Below are 20,130 nucleotides of genomic sequence, written 5' to 3' on the forward strand. Positions count from 1 at the left end.
TCTTAGATCCGGAAAGGGGTGATCCAGGGGTCTCGGTTCAGACGCGTGCTCTGAGGGGCCCCTGCTATGGCACTGGGTGGGAGGCCGATGCGCAGGTGCAGGCGAGCCCCGACCCTGCGAGCGCCCCCTGATGGACGCAGCGTGCGGAGCGGCTCCTTTAAGCGGGGGCGGCGGGCGCGGGCGGGGCGCCGCGCAGAGTCGCTGTCGCCGCGGCCGCCGGGGTGGAGCTAGCGCGGAGCCGGTCCCGGACGCCCGAGCGCCCCGCCCCCGCGCGGACGATGCCGAGCGGCGCGGCGGGCAGAGGGGCCCGGCGGGGCGCACAGAGGAGCGGGCCGCGGCGGTGAGCGGCGGAGCGCGGCCGCGCCATGGGCTTCCTGCACCAGCTGCAGCTGCTGCTCTGGAAGAACGTGACGCTGAAGCGCCGGAGCCCGGTGAGCCCCCGCGCCCGCCCGCCAGCCGGAGGCCGCGCGCCCGGGTCCACGGCGCGCTCCCCACGCGTACGTGAGGCGCGGGCGCGGGCCGAGCCCCTTTCCTGCAGCCCGGCTCTGCTCGTCTCCGGCCTCGGGGAGGGTCTCGGCGGTGCCAGCGCGCCGCCCGCGCCCGCTGACACTCGCGGCGCTCGGCTGAGTCACGGGCGGACGCCCTCCGCAGCGCTCGCGGGCCGGCTGCGCGGGGGGTGGGGTGGGGGGTGGAGGTGGGGGCTGGTGGCCCCCAGGACTAGGGCTCCCGGGAGGTCTTGGTTCCCAGGACCCAGCGCTGGCCAGGGGCACATCATCCAGCACAGAGGCTCCGTGGGCCCGGGCCCATCCCCTGTAGCCCTGCAGAGACCTGTCCCTTCCTCCCTTCACCCGCCCTCTGCCCTTGGGCAGACGCCTGAGGCCCAAGTTGGTTCCAGGCAGCCGCCACCTCCTCCTCCTCCTCCTCCTCTTCCTCTCCTCCGCACCTCTCCTGGCACATCTACAACCCTGGCTTCTGCCTTCTCACCACTGAGAACGACCTTGTGCCAGCCTAGGCCAGCATCCCAGCACCCTTTTGTCCTTTGGGACAAGTTCTCCCTAAGGCTGATCCACACTCTGAATCCTCCAGCCCCAGGGCTCTCTGGGATGGGTCTCTCTAAGTGGAGCTGTGACCACCAGGTTCTTCAGCACTTCCCAGGGCAGCATTCCTAGGTGGGGAGCAGGGCTGGGGCATGGATGTCCTGCTGGCCCTCTGCTGCTCGTCCCTGCTCTGGCCTTGGGGAGGACAGGTGCAGCACAGGAGCTGGAGAGACCTGAGCCAGCTTGGGTTTCTGAAGCCCTTGGGATTTTCCAGCACAGGCCACACAGTGGTGGGGGTTCTAAGGAGGAGGTGGCATCCTTTGGCCCACCCTGGGCACCAGGAACCCTTGGGTAGCACCAGCTCCTGCCTACATTCCTCCTTGAGAGGGGCTTCAAAGTACACAATGGGAAACTGGCGGACAGGCTGTATACAGGGTGGGGTAGTCGTGGTCATTACAGCATATAGGATTCCCCTGGGCACCTGGCCCTGGCTGGGAGCCAGGGTTGGGTCCACATCCTGCCCACAGTGCCTAGGGCTGGTGGCATGGGGTCTGGAGGATTAGGAAGATTAAGCCACAGATCTAGCTATTGGGTCCCTGGGGATAGCAGGGTCGGGCTGGGGGAAGAAGGGGCAGGCTGTGGATTCATATTAGTATTAGCCCCAGGGCATTTGTCAGGAAGCCCCCCACCCCCACCCCAGGGCTTGAGAGCAGACAATGAGATGTGGCTCTGGCATCCACTGGGGACTCCAAGGCTCAGGGAAGGGAGCAGTAGCTTATGGGACTACCTGAGAAGCAGGTGGGAAGTGCCCAGGAGAGGTCCCAGCCTGCTAGGTTGGGCTGTCTCCCCAGACCTTTCCAGATCCCCCACCCTACAGCACCCCCAGAGGCCCCTGGGCCACAGTGGAGGACCCCAGTCTGTGGCTGTGGCCAATGAGGGTCTCTTTCTCCAGGAGAGCTGAGTCGTTGCTGGGCTTGCATGTGGGGCTGGGGCTGGCTGGACACCAGGCCCTCGCCCTTTGGATCCCCAGTTTCCCAGAAAGGGTCTTGGACATTGGAGCTGGACTTCTGGGGCTGGGTTTGGACAGGTGGAGGCTTGGTCTTGTCTGCTGTGTGCCATGCTGGGAACAGGGGTACGCATGTGCAAACCTCAGGGTTGAGGACAGGAATCCAGGACCTCTGCCCTGCATGCCTCCTCCTCCCAGGGACTGTGCCTCAAGTCCCCTGCCTGGGATTGTGGCCTGTCCCCTCCTAGTTAGGAGATGTGGGTCCACTTGGGGCCCGAGGCTGCCCATGGTGGAGGAAGGAAATCATTATCACCAGGTAGCTGGGCAAAAGGCCACAGCATCACCCTTGAGTCCCCCTGTCTTTGCCCTTGTCACAACAGTCATGAGACTTTGGGTGGGGGGTGGGCATCTGGACCCTGAGACAATGTTTACACACAGGGCTGGTCTTTTGGGGAGAGAGGTTGGCCACCTTCAGGAGCCCAGGTGGGGCACCCAGGTGGTGCTGGATCTGTGCCTCCTGTCCGCCAGCTAGGACTCTCCTCCTCCTGGCAGCTCATGCAGGGCCGTTGCTATAGCAATGGGGGAGGCAGCTGTGGCCTGTTGCTGCAGTTACAGTGGCAGAGGTGCCCAGTGGCCGGCAGGTGTGGGTGGGGCTGGCACCTGGCTGTGACCCCTGCTTCCAGCCACCTTTGCTCTGGGGTGCCCACTGTGCCTCCTTGGACTGTCCTGGACTCCATCTGGCTCAGAGAAGGGGTGGAGGCTGGCACAGGCTGGGGCGAGTGTGGGGTGTGGATACAGCATGGTGTTCTGGATCACAGAGCACTATTGTCCAAGCACAGTGGACACTGCTGGGGACTGGGGCCCAGCCTAGCCACACACAACACTGCTGGAGGCCTGGTCTTTTTGGTGTGGGGGTGAAGACAAAGGAAATTGATGCCTCTGAGAAGACCCAGGGGGGCAGGCCCAGGGCCCTCTGTCTTGTGGCTCTCAGGGCTGGTCTACAGGGCTCCCCAAGAACACTGGCTCTCTTGCACCCTCCCTGAGCTGGGAACCTGACAAGGAAACCTGGGCCCTGGGGTTCTCAAGCATGTTTCCCTGACCCAGAGCAGGTCCCACGAGGCTCCCCTTGCAGCCTAGCTTCAGGTAGCAGGAGCTATCAGTGAGGCCAGGGTGGAAGCAGTGCCTTGGCCTCAGGGCTGGGGCTGTCAGATCCTGGCCAGGTCTCCCCAGAGGCTCAGGGCCCTGGGCTTAGGTGGGCTTCCCTTACCCTAGGCCTCACTTCCCCAGGCTTTTGTGTGTGGGGGTACAAGTGTGCTGCTGCAGTGGGAGGGGGTGGCCCTGGGAATGTGTGGGAGCTGCAGGCAGGAAAAGACTGTGTGTGCTACAGTGGCCTCCAAGATCCTGCCCAGGTGGCCCCGCAAGTGAGGAGGAGGGGGATGCATATGGGTCAGAGTGATCACTAGTTGGCTGACCTGGTCCTGCTGGCTCAAGGCTCCTCAGAGGGCCAGTGTTCCCCAGCATGGCAAGTAGAACTCAGAACAGGGACAGGAGACCTGATTTTGGGCACCAGATAATGCTTACCTCCTGGTGCCTGGAAGGGGCTGCAACCTCTGCTGGACCTGAAAAACCTGTGCAGACCCGCAGTCCTGGCTGGGCTGGATTGGCCTGTAGGGAGCTCAGCGACGGGTAGAGCCGACATAGGTCCCTTGTGTCCAGCCTGGGCAGGTGGTGGAGGGGAGGCCAGGCTTATGTGGTCCACCCTTTTCAGTGGGTCCTGGCCTTCGAGATCTTCATCCCACTCGTCCTCTTCTTCATCCTGCTGGGGCTGCGGCAGAAGAAGCCCACCATCTCAGTGAAGGAAGGTAAGGCAGCGGCTGGTCTGGGACACAGCGGGTGCACAGGGAGGGTCAGGTGCCCTCACTGCTTCGATTGAGCATGTGTGCTCAAATGCATGGTTCCAGCCACATCCCCTAGCTGTGCTGTGGAGGTGTGGCTGGCTGTGGCCACCGGTGGACAGCCCTGTGGCTGGCAGGCCAGGCACTCACTGTCTCCTCTGTTCTGTTTCGACCCACCTTGCCCTGCCCCTGCATGGTCTCTTGTCCTCTTCCACCGGCCGTGTGCAGTCTGTAAGTGACAGCTCAGGCAGCAGCCATGGAAGACCCTGTGGGCCTCCTGGTGCAGCTTGAGCACCCTTCCTGCTTGTATTAACAGCACCCCCTGTCCCTGGCCCAGGACTCCTGCAGAGTTCCTTCCCTGGTCAGGAAGAGCAGGCTTATAAGGCAGTGGTGGGAAGTGATGGGGTGGTAGTGGGTATTGAAAGGCCAGGCCACTGGGCCACCACTGATGTCCTGGTCAGGCTGCTGGGCGTTTCCTCATCAGGGTATCTATGGGGTCACCTGGCCATGCCTTCTAGGGGTGGGATGCCTGGGCTAACCTGGGCTGAGTCTGGGTTAGCCTGAGCTGGGGCTGGGTCAGCCTGGATGCTCTCCCTTCAAACTCCTGCAGGCACTTGCACTCATTCTGCTAACGAGCTGGCCTAGGAGGTCAGAGGTCACTGCTCAGTGGGGCCTCAGTGCTCCCCTGGGCCCTGTGGGCAATGCCACACCTGAGTTTTAGGGGGATGTGCCAGGGCATTGTGGCTGCATGGGCAGAGGAGAGAGAGACTCTGGGAGTTATAGGGGAAGGGATGGCAGGTGCCCCTTTGACCTCTGACCTGCTAGAGTCCTTTGCAGCAGAACTCTTGGCCTTAGTACAGCCAGAGGCCAGGTGTTCTGTCCTGCCACCTAACCTTTTCCTCCCTGATATCCTCTGGACTTCCCCTCTTGGCCTGTCTCCCTGACCCCTCTCCTTGTCCCCTCCAGCCTTCTACACAGCGTCTCCCTTGACTTCTGCCGGCATCCTGCCTGTTATGCAGTCGCTGTGCCCAGATGGCCAGCGGGATGAGTTTGGCTTCCTACAGTATGCCAACTCCACGTGAGTGACCCCCACCCCTGGGGAGCTGGCCACTCCCCCCACCCCATCCCAGAGGGTGACGTCCCATGGTGGTGCAGGGTCACGCAGCTGCTGGAGCGCCTCAACCGCGTGGTGGAGGAAGGCAACCTGTTCGACCCAGCACGGCCCAGCCTGGGCTCGGAGCTCGAGGCCCTGCGCCATGATCTGGAGGCACTAAGCTCAGGTCCAGGCACCTGGGAGAGCCACTTGGATAGACCTACAGGTGCGCCCTTGGGAGTGGCTGGGGAAGGGCCTCAAACCCTGCTCTGTTACTCTGGGCAGTAGCCTAGCTCTGTCCCTGGGTCCCTGCATCTGCACGGTGCTGCTACACATGCATGTGCTCTGGGGGGCCTCGCCAAACTGCCTGCTGTGGTTGCTGAGTCTTGGTGCTCTGCCCAGGGTAGTGCTAACCTTTCAGCTTCATCTTCCTGCCTGTCCAGTGTCCTCCTTCTCTCTGGACTCGGTGGCCAGGGACCCACGGGAACTCTGGCGTTTCCTGATGCAGAACCTCTCGCTGCCCAACAGCACGGCCCAGGCCCTCCTGGCGGCCCGTGTGGACCCGCCTAAGGTGAGATGGGGCACACATCAGCAGTGGGCACAGCACTGGCCTAGAGCCACCCCCACCTAGCCCATGCCCGCCTCCCCAGCCTGAGTTCCCCGCTATGTGGGGAAGGTGCAAGGGCAGCTGAGCCATCCTCAGGGCTCAACCCCCAACTGAGGCCCCTCCCTCCACCCTCAGGTCTATCACCTGCTTTCTGGCCCTTTGTCTGCCCTGCACGGGGAGTCAGGCTTTCCCAGGGATCAGGTGCCTTGGAGCAGCCGGGGAAGCAATCCCCTACTGCGGATGGAGGTGAGGGGCCTGTCCCTGGGATGGGAGGTGTCAGCCTGCCCAGTGGGTGAGGAAGGGGCCCTCCTTGGTCATTTGCAGCACTTTCTGGGAGTTGTGGCTGGCATGGGGATGGGGAGGAGGCAAATGGTGACATGTGTTTCCCCTACACCATGGTACCTAGAAGCCCTGGAGCTGCTATAGTGGTTGGGGCAGGGTGAGGCCGAGGCCATCTTGCCTGGTCTGCTCTTGGTTGGGGTAGAGTCCCTTTGTGGCCCCAGCTGTCCTCTGTACCTCTCCCCTCAGGAGCTGCTGCTGGCCCCTGCCTTCCTGGAGCAACTCACATGTTCCCCAGGCTCTGGGGAGCTGGGCCAGATCCTCACTATGCCTGAGGGTCAGCAGACAGCTCTTCAGGGCTACCGGGACACTATCTGCAGTGGGAAGGCTGCAGCTCGTGCCCAGCGCTTTAGTTGGTTGGCTGCTGAGCTCCGGAACCAGCTGGACATGGCCAAGATCTCCCAGCAGGTGAGGCCCTGCCTCCCAGCTGACCAGGCTAGAGGTGGTGCTGGGTCCTTGAAGTCCTGGGGAAGTTTCTGTTGTCAGGCAGTGATGGGATGGTGCTATGGCTGGGCATCTAGTATCCCCCCAACCGTGATTCACGCACCCTGTGCCTCTCCCCCCCCAGCCTCTATCTCTGGCCTGTGGTCAACCTTCCTGCACCCCAGGCTGCAGGCCTTCCTTCCCCAGCTGTGTCCTTTGCTGGTGTGTCCTCCCTGTTCCATCTTGACTTCACCCACCCACTGGTAGCCACCCCCACCTAGCCCATGCCCCCCTCCCCAGCCTGAGTTGCACTATGTGCCCTATCTTCCCCCAGCTGGGCCTGGATGCCCCCAACAGCTCCGACTCCCAGCAGCAGGCACCATCCCCTCGGAGGCTTCAGGCACTTTTAGGGGACCTGCTAGATGCCCAGAAGGTTCTGCAGGACGTGGATGTCCTGTCAGCCCTGGCTCTGCTGCTGCCCCAGGGTGCCTGCGCCGGCCGAGCCCCAGTGCCTTCAGCTGGTGGCCCGAGTGGTGCAGCCAATGGCACTGGGGTGGCTGCAGGTGCAGGCTCCAACAACACAGCAGAGGAGGGTCCCCCGGCAGCGGCAGCCCCGGCCTCCACAGACACACTGCAGGGCCAGTGCTCCGCCTTTGTGCAGCTCTGGGCAGGTCTGCAGCCCATCCTGTGTGGGAACAACCGGTAGGTCAGTGGAGGGTCAGTGAGGACATGTGGGACAGTGCTCCTCACGACCTGGTCCTGACACATGGCCCTCCCTCTTGACATCTCTTGGTGCCCTGCCTCACGTCTAAGCCCTGACTAGATGTCCACCCTGACTCCCTGCCCCACTCCTAAGCCCCCTGTCCAGACCACAATACCTCACCCACCCCTTATGCCCTGTCCCCCGGCCTGTGCCAGCACTATTGAGCCAGAGGCGCTGCGGAGGGGCAACATGAGCTCCCTGGGCTTCACAAGCAAGGAGCAGCGGAACTTGGGACTTCTTGTGCACCTCATGACCAGCAATCCCAAAATCCTATATGCACCCGCAGGCTCCGAGGCTGACCGTGTCATCCTCAAGGTGCGCAGGTCTGGCGTGCTGGTGCGTGAGCTGTGATTTCACACAGGCAGGAGCCCAAGGCTGGGTGGCGGGCTCTGCAGGCCTGGGACTTCTGCAGAGGTGGGTCGGTAGGACGGGGATGGTAGAGCTGCATTTCCTGCAGCTCCATGCAGGACACGGTGCACAGGCCCTGGAGCACTGATGTGGAGTTCAGGGATTCAAGGTACAGAGGCATTTGGGTGCTTGGATGCCTTGGCGGGGCTGGTCTGCCTTGTGTCCCCTGTTGATTGGGCATGACTAGAGCAGGTCAGTTCTGGTGGGTGCGAGGTATCTCTGAGGATTCCCAGAGCAGCATCCTGTGGGTGGTGTGTTTGGAGCAAGATCCTGTCTGGAATAGTGGAGGCCAGGGCTGAAAATTGACTTGACAGGGTCCTGGGCACAGAGGGCTTCTAGGACAGAAGGGCAGGGGCTTCCAGGTGGGAGTGCTGCCAGAGCAGTCTTGGGCATCAGGGAAGGCCAGTCTCTTGGGGAGATGGAGGAGCAGAGGATCCCCATGCTGCTGGGCTCCTTCCTGGAGTCCCATGCCCTCACTATCTGCAGGCCAACGAGACTTTCGCCTTTGTGGGCAACGTGACTCACTACGCCCAGGTCTGGCTCAACATCTCTGCGGAGATCCGCAGCTTCTTGGAGCAGGGTGGTCTGCAGCAGCATCTGCACTGGCTGCAGCAGGTGCTGTGTGTGCCCGGTGGGGACAGGGAGGTGACCTGGCACGTTGTGGGGTGGGGGAGACCCTTTCTCCCTGGGATGGTAGGCTGCGGCCACCCTTTGAGCTGGCCTTCCACCCCCAGTATGTGGAAGAGCTGCGGCAGCGCCCCGAAGCACTGAACCTGTCGTTGGAGGATCTGCCACCGGCCCTGCGCCAGGACAACTTCTCGCTGCCAAACGGCACAGCCCTCCTGCAGCAGCTGGACACAATTGACAATGCGGCCTGCGGCTGGATCCAGTTCATGTCCAAGGTTGGGTGGAGTCCGGCCGCTGGGCCCCCTCCATCCCCCCCCACCCCGTTCTATGCCCAGGGCGGGCTCTAACGATACCTCCCCCAGGTGAGCGTGGACATCTTCAAGGGCTTTCCAGACGAGGAGAGCATAGTCAACTACACGCTCAACCAGGCCTACCAGGACAACGTCACCGTGTTTGCCAGTGAGCTGCCACCCGGCTGGGGAGTCCTAGCCCTGTTCCTCCTGTCGGCTCCTCCTCCAGCCTTACCCAGTGTCCCCTCCCGCTGCTCTGCCCGCCTTGGCCCTGTCCTTTGCCGCCCAGTCCAGCCTTACTAAGGCTCCGCCCCCACTGCCCCCTTCCTCCAGCCCCGCCCACCTCCCTGGCCCCACCCCTCGAGCCCACTTGCCGCGGTCCCCAGGTGTGATCTTCCAGACGCGCAAAGATGGCTCGCTGCCGCCGCACGTGCACTATAAGATCCGCCAGAACTCCAGCTTCACCGAGAAGACCAACGAGATCCGCCGCGCCTACTGGCGGCCCGGGCCCAACACCGGCGGCCGCTTCTACTTCCTCTACGGCTTCGTCTGGATCCAGGGTGAGGGGCCGAGCGGCCGAGATGGGGCACACATGGGTTCTCACGGGACTCAGAGGCCCCTGACGGCTGCCCCCACCCGCAGACATGATGGAGCGCGCCATCATCAACACCTTCGTGGGGCACGATGTGGTGGAGCCCGGCAACTACGTGCAGATGTTCCCCTACCCCTGCTACACGCGCGACGAGTGAGTGGCGAGCGGGCGGCTGGTAGGCCCTCAAGCCAGAGCCGCGCTCACGCCTGTGCCCTCCTCCAGCTTCCTGTTTGTCATTGAGCATATGATGCCTCTCTGCATGGTGATCTCCTGGGTGTACTCCGTGGCCATGACCATCCAGCACATAGTGGCTGAGAAGGAGCACCGCCTCAAGGAGGTGAGGGCCTGGGCACCTTCGGGCAGCCCCCACGGGGGCTGGGCTGGACAGAATGGTCCCTTTCTGTGCACTACCCCAAGCGGCCTTGCCTGCTGCCCGCCAACCATAGGTGATGAAGACCATGGGCCTCAACAACGCCGTGCACTGGGTGGCCTGGTTCATCACTGGCTTCCTGCAACTGTCCATCTCTGTGACGGCACTCACTGCCATCCTCAAGTACGGCCAGGTGCTCATGCACAGCCATGTGCTCATCATCTGGCTCTTCCTGGCTGTGTATGCCGTGGCCACCATCATGTTCTGGTGAGCACTGGCAGGGGGAGGTCACCCAAAGTGTCATACACACCCTCTTGGGGCTGCTCTAGGCCCCACAGGGGTGTGCTGGGGGGGCTTTGGGCACAGTGCTGAAGGTCCCATGGCCACACCTGTCAGCTTCCTGGTGTCAGTGCTGTACTCCAAGGCCAAGCTGGCCTCAGCCTGTGGTGGCATCATCTACTTCCTGAGCTACGTGCCCTACATGTATGTGGCCATCCGCGAGGAGGTGGCCCACGACAAGATCACTGCCTTTGAAAAGTGCATTGCGGTGAGGGCCCTGGATGGATGGGACAGTTGGGGTGGGGTAGGGTGGACACAGCCCACCACTGACACTGCTGTCTTCACAGTCCTTGATGTCCACCACAGCCTTTGGGCTGGGCTCCAAGTACTTTGCCCTGTATGAGGTGGCAGGTGTGGGCATCCAGTGGCACACATTCAGCCAGTCTCCAGTGGAAGGTGATGACTTCAACCTGCTCCTTGCTGTCACCATGCTGATGGTGGATGCAGTTGTGTATGGTGTGCTCACCTGGTACATTGAGGCTGTGCACCCAGGTACAGGCCCACCTGAGGGGGGCTGGAGGTGGGGAACCCAGCAGTGTGGGGCCGGGTCTGTGCTTCCTCTCAAATGCAGCAGGGGCAGCTCCCTGGGTGGGCAAATGGCCCATGCAGTGGATGGTCACCCCAGGTCTTAGGTCAGCCTCTCCATCTCTCCCCAACACCCAGGCATGTATGGGCTGCCCCGGCCCTGGTACTTCCCACTGCAGAAGTCCTACTGGCTGGGCAGTGGGCGGACAGAGGCCTGGGAGTGGAGCTGGCCTTGGACACGTGCCCCCCGCCTCAGCATCATGGAGGAGGACCAGGCCTGTGCCATGGAGAGCCGGCGCTTTGGTGAGGCTGGTACCAGAATGTTGGCTGGGGTGGGTGCCCTTGGGGTAATCCTCCGCCTCACTGACCCCCAGCCCTGGTGCAGAGGAGACTCGTGGAATGGAAGAAGAGCCCACGCACCTGCCCCTGGTTGTGTGTGTGGACAAGCTCACCAAGGTCTACAAGAATGACAAGAAGCTGGCCTTGAACAAGCTGAGCCTCAACCTCTATGAGAACCAGGTGGTCTCCTTCCTGGGCCACAACGGGGCAGGCAAGACCACCACCATGTGAGTAGGGACAGGGGAGCTTAACCAGGGTGGGATCCCTGCCAGGGGTGATGGGTCATGACTCTGTCCACCACCCAGGTCCATCCTGACTGGCTTGTTCCCACCAACCTCTGGCTCGGCCACTATCTATGGGCATGACATCCGCACGGAGATGGACGAAATCCGCAAGAACCTGGGCATGTGTCCCCAGCACAATGTGCTCTTTGACCGCCTCACAGTGGAAGAGCACCTCTGGTTCTACTCACGGCTCAAGAGCATGGCGCAGGAGGAGATCCACAAGGAGATGGACAAGTGGGTGGGCACAGGAAGGGTGGGGCGTGGAACCCGAGGCAGGGCTCTCCAGAGTCCCAGGCCATGGCTTTCCTATCTGGTCCCCAGGATGATCGAGGACCTGGAGCTCTCCAATAAACGGCACTCACTGGTGCAGACACTGTCAGGTGGCATGAAACGCAAGCTCTCTGTGGCCATAGCCTTTGTGGGCGGCTCCCGCGCCATCATCCTGGATGAGCCCACTGCTGGTGTGGACCCTTATGCTCGTCGGGCCATCTGGGACCTCATTCTGAAGTATAAGCCAGGTGAGTGGAAAACCAGGCTGGCATGGGCAGACGTGGGTGCCCCTGCCCACTCTGACCCACCCCTGACCCCAGGTCTGGACCTCCCTGCAGGCCGCACCATCCTGCTGTCCACCCACCACATGGATGAGGCTGACCTGCTGGGGGACCGCATCGCCATCATCTCCCATGGGAAGCTCAAGTGCTGTGGTTCCCCCCTCTTCCTCAAGGGCGCCTACGGTGATGGGTACCGCCTCACACTGGTCAAGCGGCCTGCTGAGCCAGGGGCACCCCAAGGTCTGTGTTGAGGCTGTCTGAGCTGGACTTGGGTCACCCCTGCCCAGGACCCCCTACCTGGGACCCCATGGTAAAGAGGTGAACCCTCACCATCACTCTATGAGGCCTGGGATGCCAGGGTCCTGGTCCCCTCCCCATCCCCCCATCTCGACCAGGTTCCCACCACGGGTCCCTCCTCCTTAGTCTCCTTGTGTATCCCCTCCCTGCTTCATCTTCCTTCCAGAGCCAGGTCTGGCACCCAGTCCCCCAGGCCGGGCACCGCTGAGCAGCTGTTCGGAGCCCCAGGTGTCCCAGTTCATCCGAAAGCACGTGGCCTCCTGCCTCCTGGTCTCCGACACCAGCACCGAGCTCTCCTACATCCTGCCCAGTGAGGCTGCCAAGAAGGGGGCCTTCGAGCGCCTCTTCCAGGTGTGGGGCAGAGCACAGGGTTCAGATCAGGGGCCAGGCCAGTGGGGGAGGTGGGCGTACCCCTTCCCTGTGTGTCCACCTGCCTGACCTCACTCTGCCCCTTCACAGCACCTGGAGCACAGTCTGGACGCACTGCACTTGAGCAGCTTTGGGCTGATGGACACCACCTTGGAGGAGGTATTCCTCAAGGTGTCGGAGGAGGACCAGTCCCTGGAGAACAGCGAGGCTGGTGAGAGGCCTCGGAGCTGCCGGCAGCCTATTTCACCCCACAGGGCCTTACCTGAGATATTGGGGAATCCTGGGTGGGACTGTGAGGCCGGGACTACCCAAGATCAGCTTGTGGCACCAGAGGGTGGGCATGGTGCCACAGGTCCTGGATAGGTGTATGTGCTAGGAGCTGGGGTCATGGGTGGATAGCGGAGGCTGAGGGGCTGGGCAAGCCTTGGGGACATCAGCCTTCGGTCTTTGCCCCCCCTCGCTGTCCCCTCCTTTGTGGCAGATGTGAAGGAGTCCAGGAAGGACGTGCTTCCCGGGGCAGAGGGCCTATTGTCCAGGGAGGGTCAGCCTGGCAACTTGGCCCAGTGCTCAGAGCTGGCCCAGTCTCAGGTGTCGCTGCAGTCTGTGTCCTCGGTGGGCTCTGCCCGTGGTGATGAGGGAGCCGGCTATGCTGATGTCTGTGGCGACTACCGCCCCCTCTTGGACAACCTGCAGGACCCAGACAACATCAGCCTGCAAGGTGTGGCCGGGAGGGCCAGGCTGGGTGGGCCTCGGTTGCTGGGCCTGCACACTCAGCCCCCTCTCTGCACAGAGGCAGAAGCGGAGGCCCTCACACGGGTGGGCCAGGGCAGCCGCAAGCTGGAAGGCTGGTGGCTGAAGGTGCGGCAGTTCCACGGGCTCCTGGTCAAGCGCTTCCACTGTGCCCGCCGCAACTCCAAAGCTCTCTGCTCGCAGATCCTGCTGCCTGCCCTCTTCGTCTGTGTGGCCATGACGGTGGCCCTCTCTGTCCCTGAGATCGGTATGGCTGCCTGGCTTGCTGGGGGGCAGACTGGTGTGCAGCCCTGGCCTGGGTTTGGCTCCACCCTCTCCCAGGCTCCCTAGGGATGTCCCATCTGGACCCCACTGGGCCCTGGTGGGAGTGCTGCCTCCTGGAGCTCAGACCCAAGCTTAGGCCCTCTGGGTGTTAGGAAGAGAACAGGCCTGGGCTGGCAGGCGGTTGGAACCTGCTCAGGACTCCTGCTCACCTCCAGGTGACCTGCCCCCGCTGGTCCTGTCGCCCTCCCAGTACCACAACTATACCCAGCCCCGAGGCAACTTCATCCCCTATGCCAATGAGGAGCGCAGGGAGTACCGGTGAGGCCTGCCCCACAGGAGGCAGGGGGTGAGGGGAGACGGTGTCCCCATCCCACTCACACAGTGGCATCCCCAGGCTGCGACTGTCACCAGATGCCAGCCCCCAGCAGCTGGTGGGCACGTTCCGGCTGCCCTCCGGAGTGGGTGCCACCTGCGTGCTCAAGTCTCCCGCCAACGGCTCGCTGGGGTCCACGCTGAACCTGAGCAGCGGGGAGTCCCGCCAGCTGGCCGCGCGGTTCTTCGACAGCATGTGCCTGGAATCCTTCACACAGGGGCTGCCCCTGTCCAACTTCGTGCCACCTCCACCCTCACCTGCCCCGTCTGACTCCCCCGTGTCCCTGGATGAGGACCCGCTCCAGGCCTGGAACACCTCCCTGCCACCCACTGTAGGACCAGGTACTGGCTCGTGGGGGCTGCTGGGCATACAGGACACCAGAGGTGTGTCTCATTGTGCCACACTACCCACAGAGACATGGACGTCCGCACCCTCCCTACCACGCCTGGTGCGGGAGCCGGTCCGCTGCACTTGCTCTGCACAGGGCACCGGCTTCTCCTGCCCCAGCAGCGTGGGCGGGCACCCGCCCCAGATGCGCGTGGTCACAGGAGACATCCTAACAGACATCACAGGCCACAACGTCTCCGAGTACCTGCTCTTTACCTCTGACCGCTTCCGGCTGCACCGGTGAGCCAGGTGGGAGTGCTGTCCTGGAGGGTTGTGGCTGCTGCCTGCCTGGCCTCACTGCCCCTCTACCCACGTGTCCAGGTATGGGGCCATCACCTTTGGCAATGTCCAGAAGTCCATCCCAGCCTCATTTGGTGCCCGGGCCCCGCCCATGGTGCGGAAGATCGCAGTGCGCAGGGTGGCCCAGGTGAGCTCTGGTCTGAGATCTCACAGTGGGCAGCTTCCATCTGAGTGCCCGGGCTCAGGGCCTCTCTGAGCCACCTGTCCTTCCTCAGGTGCTCTACAACAACAAGGGCTACCACAGCATGCCCACCTACCTTAACAGCCTGAACAATGCCATCCTCCGCGCCAACCTGCCCAAGAGCAAGGGCAGCCCCGCCGCCTACGGTGAGCTGGGAGGTCGGAGCTGGGCGGTCGGGGCTGGGCGGGCTGGGGCGGAGCAGGGCTTGAAGCTGCTGTCCCTGTGTACAGGCATCACCGTCACCAACCACCCCATGAACAGGACCAGCGCCAGCCTCTCCCTGGATTACCTGTAGGTGGGGCAGGGCCGGGTGGGACAGGTGGGCAGAGCAGCCCTGAGCCAGGGCCTGAGCCCCTCCTCCCCCAGGCTGCAGGGTACAGACGTGGTCATCGCCATCTTCATCATTGTGGCCATGTCGTTCGTGCCGGCCAGCTTTGTGGTCTTCCTCGTGGCTGAGAAGTCCACCAAAGCCAAGCACCTGCAGTTCGTCAGTGGCTGCAACCCCGTCATCTACTGGTTGTCCAACTATGTGTGGGACATGGTGCGCCCTGCTCACTGCTTTCTGACCCTTGTCCCCATCCCTCGCCTGCCCACCCCACCCCACCTGCCCAACCCCCTGCCCAACCCCCTGCCCATCCCCCACTGCCCATCCCCCACTGCCCATCCCCCACCTGCCTATCCCTCACCTGCCCATCCCTCACCTGCCCTGCCTTCGCAGCTCAACTACCTGGTGCCAGCCACCTGCTGCATCCTCATCCTGTTTGTGTTCGACCTGCCAGCCTACACGTCCCCCACCAACTTCCCTGCGGTGCTCTCTCTGTTCCTGCTCTATGGGTAAGGGGCAGCGTGCAGGGGTGGAGGCGGGTTGGGCCAGTGCCACCCATGACCCCGCCTGCCTGTCCGCAGGTGGTCCATCACACCCATCATGTACCCGGCCTCCTTCTGGTTCGAGGTCCCCAGCTCAGCCTACGTGTTCCTCATCGTCATCAACCTCTTCATCGGCATCACGGCCACTGTGGCCACCTTCTTGCTGCAGCTTTTTGAGCATGACAAGGTAGGTGGGCAGGCAGCAGTGTGCAGTGGGGCAGGCCTGGGGGCAGCAGCACTGAGGCTTGCCTGGGCCCCTAGGACCTAAAGGTGGTCAACAGTTACCTGAAAAGCTGCTTCCTCATCTTCCCCAACTACAACCTGGGCCACGGGCTCATGGAGATGGCCTACAACGAGTACATCAACGAGTACTACGCCAAGATCGGTGAGGCCCGCCTTGGGGGCATGGGCAGCCGTGCATCCAGCAGGGCCCCAGAGCCCAGGGAGTCCAGGGTGGGGTGGCTGGGGCCCAGGCCCTGCACAGCAGCTGAGTCCACTGCCCACAGGCCAGCTGGACAAGATGAAGTCCCCATTTGAGTGGGACATTGTCACGCGTGGGCTGGTGGCCATGACAGTCGAAGGCTTTGTGGGCTTCCTTCTCACCATCATGTGCCAGTACAACTTCCTGAGACAGCCACAGTGAGTTCCGGGCAGCAGCAGGGCAGGTGGCCTGACCAGCTTGCCTATCCTGCCCTGGCTGAAGCAAGAGGGGGCTGAGTGGACACTGGTGGGGATGGGTGGCCGGGGAGATGGCCTGGACAGGCACTGCCCACCCTGTCCCCACAGACGCATGCCAGTGTCCACCAAACCTGTAGAGGACGACGTGGATGTGGCCAGTGAGCGGCAGCGAGTGCTTCGTGGGGATGCTGACAATGACATGGTCAAGATTGAGAACCTGACCAAGGTGGGCCCTGGGCAGTGGGAGGGTGATAGCCCTGAGAAGGGCAGACATAGGGTAGGGGAAGCTGTGGCTCAGCAGGGCAGTGGAAACAGGGCGGGGCCAGGCGGACTGGGCGGGGCCAGGTGGACTGGGCGGGGCCAGGCGGACTGGGCGGGGCCAGGCGGACTGGCCTGGTTCCTCTGCCAGGTGTACAAGTCCCGGAAGATTGGCCGCATCCTGGCTGTGGACCGTCTGTGCCTGGGCGTGCGTCCTGGCGAGTGCTTTGGCCTCCTGGGTGTCAACGGAGCGGGCAAGACCAGCACCTTCAAGATGCTGACTGGTGACGAGAGCACCACAGGGGGCGAGGCCTTTGTGAACGGGCACAGGTGCGCCGGGGCGCCTGCGGGGCGGGGTGCCTGTGCCTCCCAGGTGCTGACGGGCCTGCCTCTCTAGCGTGCTCAAGGAGCTGCTCCAGGTCCAGCAGAGCCTCGGCTACTGCCCGCAGTTCGACGCCCTGTTCGACGAGCTCACAGCCCGAGAGCATCTGCAGTTGTACACGCGGCTGCGCGGCATACCCTGGAAGGATGAGGCGCGGGTGAGGGCCATGGGGCGGGGTGGCCGGTGGGCGCGGTGGGCGTGGTGGACGCTGACTTGAGTCTGCACGGACATCTGCCTGTCAGGTAGTGAAGTGGGCTCTGGAGAAGCTAGAACTGACCAAGTACGCAGACAAGCCGGCTGGTACCTACAGCGGCGGCAACAAACGGAAGCTATCCACTGCCATTGCGCTCATCGGGTACCCTGCCTTCATCTTCCTGGTGAGCACCGCCCTGGTCTTCCGGATGGGGGTCGGGTACCCCGCCTTGGTCTTCCCAGTGATGCCAGGTGGGATGCCAACACAGTGGCTAAACCTGATTCCCATCCCAGGATGAGCCCACCACGGGCATGGACCCCAAGGCCCGGCGCTTCCTCTGGAACCTCATTCTCGACCTCATCAAGACAGGCCGTTCAGTGGTCTTGACGTCTCACAGGTAAGCACCCCGCCCCGCCCCTTCTTGGGCCCCTCCCGTGTGTACATGCGCGGTGTCTCCTGCAGCATGGAGGAGTGCGAGGCCCTGTGCACGCGCCTGGCCATCATGGTGAATGGACGCCTGCGCTGTCTGGGCAGCATCCAGCACCTGAAAAACAGGTGAGTCAAGGCAGATTGCCCGGTGCTTCTGGTGGGCTCCACAGGGTTCCAAGCCATGGCTCTGTCCTACCAGGTTTGGGGATGGCTACATGATTACTGTGCGTACCAAGAGCAGCCAGAGTGTGAAGGACGTGGTGCGGTTCTTCAACCGGAACTTCCCGGAGGCTGTGCTCAAGGTAGACGGGGCATTGTGGGATTGGGGGCCCTCTCCTACCCACAGCCCTGACCTCTCTCCAACCCCACTCCAGGAGCGACACCACACCAAGGTGCAGTACCAGCTCAAGTCGGAGCACGTCTCTCTGGCCCAGGTGTTCAGCAAGATGGAGCAGGTGGTGGGCGTGTTGGGCATCGAAGACTACTCGGTCAGCCAGACCACCCTGGACAATGTGAGCAGGCTGGTGGTGGGGGCGGGGCATGCAGTGCTAGCCCAGGCCCACCCCACCCACCTGCCTGCCTCTGCCGCTAGGTGTTTGTGAACTTTGCCAAGAAACAGAGTGACAACTTGGAACAGCAAGAGACTGAGCCACCCTCAGCCCTGCAGTCCCCCCTCGGGCGACTGCTCAGCCTGCTGCGGCCCCGACCAGCCCCCACTGAGCTTCGTGCACTGGTGACAGATGAGCCAGAGGACTTGGACACAGAGGACGAGGGCCTCATCAGCTTTGAGGAGGAGAGGGTGAGCCAGCATGCCACTGCCCTTACCCCAAGGACCTTAGGACCAGGGCAGCCAGGCTAGCTCTGCAGGGACCCATGCCACTTAGGGGGGTCAGGTTCTGGGATGGAGGGGGGAATATTGGCCATGGCATGCTGGCCAGAGGTCAAGGCAGCAGAGAGGGACCTGTACCTTCAGGAGAGTGGACAGGGAAGATGGGACAGGCAGAGGAGAGAGACAAATGCAGAGCCTACAGCGTGCTGGTGGCTCCAAGGTCTCCAGAACAGAGGTGGGGAGCGGAAGGGATCAGAGCCTGTAGACAGGGGAGAGACACGACACAGTGGCCACTCAAGTGGGCAGAGAGGCTGTGAAGGAGCCCAGGCTTGGAGAGATTGTCAGCTGGAGGGGAAGCAGAGAGCCTCGGGGGAGCCCGGACCCCAGGCCAGAGGCCCAGCGTGAGCACCCTCAGCCCCCAGCAGGGGTACTGGAGGACACCTCAAGCCCAGCCTGCCTGTTCCCCACCAGGCCCAGCTCTCCTTCAACACGGACACCCTCTGCTGACTGCCAGCAGCCGTGTCAGGGATGCAACTGGGAATAGGAGTCAAGCGGTGGCTGAGGCCCTACCCATGCCCCTCGTGCCCACCTGCCAGGCCCTGGAGAGGGAGGTTGAGGACCAAGGGGCTTTCTGCCTCCTCCAGCTACCACCGTCCTGAGGCCTGCCCTGATTGTGCCAAAGGCTGGCCCGGCCCTGGGTTGTGCGCACCCTCACCCTGCTTTGCCTTAAACCCCCGGGGTCTGGCCTGGCCCCTCTCCTTGCCCAGCTCCACCAACCCTTCTCCGCAGCAGCCAGGTCAGGCTGACTTCTCTTCAGCTGACCCTGATGCCACAGCCGCAGGGCCAGGGGCTGGGACTGTTCATCTATTTATTTTGCTTTAAGAAGGGGCTCCCTTGCCCTGCTGCCCGGCAGGAAGGTGGCTACCCATGGGAAGCTGTGGACATGGCTGGGGCTGCCTTGGCCGCTGGCAGAGTTGCAGTAATGGACAAGCTGGCCCTGCTGGTCAGGAGAGGGTCTAAAGCCCTCCCTGCCCCCTCCAGCTGCCTTTGCTCGCCCACCCAGCTTGGCCCCGCCCGCACCCACCTGGGGGCCGGACCTGTGCAGAGCACACAGGTGTTTGTTTTCAATAAATAAACAAAACTCACAGGAGTGTGTGCCTGGGGGGTGGGGTGCTGGTGGGCCACTGGGCCCGGTTATTCGAGGGCGTTTCTGAAATGGACGGACTGTGCTGGGCAAAGCCCTGCGGGGCCAGGTACTGGGCCGAGGTCAGCTGGGTCAGCCTGGAGGAAGGGCCCAGGCCTCAGACGGAGAGGCAGGCAGGCCATCAGTGTTCCCTCCCCGCAGCCACATAGCCAGGGCCTGCACTGGGACAGCCCCTAGGTGGTGTTCATGGAGAGGCCCGTCTGGTGTGTCCACAGACAGGCTGGCAGCTGTTCGGGGAGGTCTCTGCAGAGGTGCTCACTGATGCGTCCCCTGGGCCCCTGCCCATCCCATTGGGCCTGCTCCCCACCTGGCTCCCCCCACTCCAAGCCTAGTACCTACAAGGGCCTGCTGTGGTGCATGCTGGGCTGTCAGTCTGGAGTTTGGAGGGGGCTTCCAGGAGAAGGTGACCTCCAGGCTATTGCTAAAGTCCAGGTAGAAGAGAGAATAGGGAAGGGTATCCCACACGGGGCACACACAAGGGCCCCACACTGGGGCCCAGGAGCCCGGGAGCTGAGGTGGCTTTAGGTGGAGGAGAGTGGATGAAAGGTCCCCAAACTCTCCATGGGGCTTGGCCAAGGTCAGATTCCTATCTTAGGCTATTCAAGTGCCTGCAGCAGGGGTCCCAGAAACTCCCTCTGGAGGGTACTCCACTGGCACCAAGGGGTGCAGGTGGGGTGGGATTGGCAGTGGGAAGGAGCAGAGAAGGAGAACAGATGTGGGTCCCTGGCATTCCTGTGAGGCCTTTGCTGTCATACCTGCAGGGCTGTCCTGAAGTCCCCAGAGGCAGTGCCCAGAGGTGAGGCTGGGTCACTGGGCTGAGGTGCCCCTGGCCCTGGGGGCAGCTCAGGAGGGGAGGAGCATGTGAAGCCTCCATGAATGCT

General features: G+C 62.9%; 1 protein-coding gene across 2 annotated transcripts; it reads left to right on the plus strand.

Moving 5' to 3' along the window:
• The first annotated feature begins 266 nt into the window (after positions 1-266).
• On the plus strand, positions 267-19,136 carry Abca2 (ATP binding cassette subfamily A member 2). 2 transcript variants are annotated; one of them, XM_076845038.1, is made up of 48 exons: positions 267-431; positions 3,812-3,905; positions 4,905-5,016; positions 5,094-5,257; positions 5,475-5,602; positions 5,774-5,884; positions 6,167-6,385; positions 6,735-7,102; positions 7,319-7,478; positions 8,058-8,186; positions 8,306-8,473; positions 8,561-8,657; positions 8,875-9,048; positions 9,131-9,233; positions 9,303-9,417; positions 9,527-9,717; positions 9,847-9,997; positions 10,077-10,281; positions 10,453-10,617; positions 10,700-10,880; positions 10,959-11,171; positions 11,259-11,455; positions 11,546-11,728; positions 11,952-12,136; positions 12,245-12,365; positions 12,636-12,872; positions 12,945-13,151; positions 13,384-13,486; positions 13,563-13,882; positions 13,955-14,168; positions 14,250-14,355; positions 14,444-14,555; positions 14,640-14,700; positions 14,776-14,950; positions 15,128-15,243; positions 15,316-15,463; positions 15,538-15,661; positions 15,783-15,915; positions 16,063-16,180; positions 16,364-16,542; positions 16,610-16,751; positions 16,837-16,971; positions 17,081-17,184; positions 17,250-17,342; positions 17,416-17,518; positions 17,591-17,728; positions 17,809-18,015; positions 18,517-19,136. In XM_076845038.1, the coding sequence occupies exons 1-48, from the start codon at positions 366-368 to the stop codon at positions 18,550-18,552; spliced, it is 7,311 nt and encodes a 2,436-aa protein (XP_076701153.1). In that variant the 5' UTR covers positions 267-365; the 3' UTR covers positions 18,553-19,136. The 2 variants fall into 2 exon arrangements, with proteins under 2 accessions (XP_076701153.1, XP_076701154.1); XM_076845039.1 differs by lacking the exons at positions 267-431; positions 3,812-3,905; positions 4,905-5,016; ... (2 more) ...; positions 5,774-5,884; positions 6,167-6,385 and having other exon boundaries at positions 6,858-7,102; positions 7,450-7,478.
• The last annotated feature ends 994 nt before the right edge of the window (positions 19,137-20,130 follow it).

The sequence above is a fragment of the Callospermophilus lateralis genome, chromosome 2 (genome assembly GCF_048772815.1).
Source record: "Callospermophilus lateralis isolate mCalLat2 chromosome 2, mCalLat2.hap1, whole genome shotgun sequence".
Taxonomy (NCBI): domain Eukaryota; kingdom Metazoa; phylum Chordata; class Mammalia; order Rodentia; family Sciuridae; genus Callospermophilus; species Callospermophilus lateralis.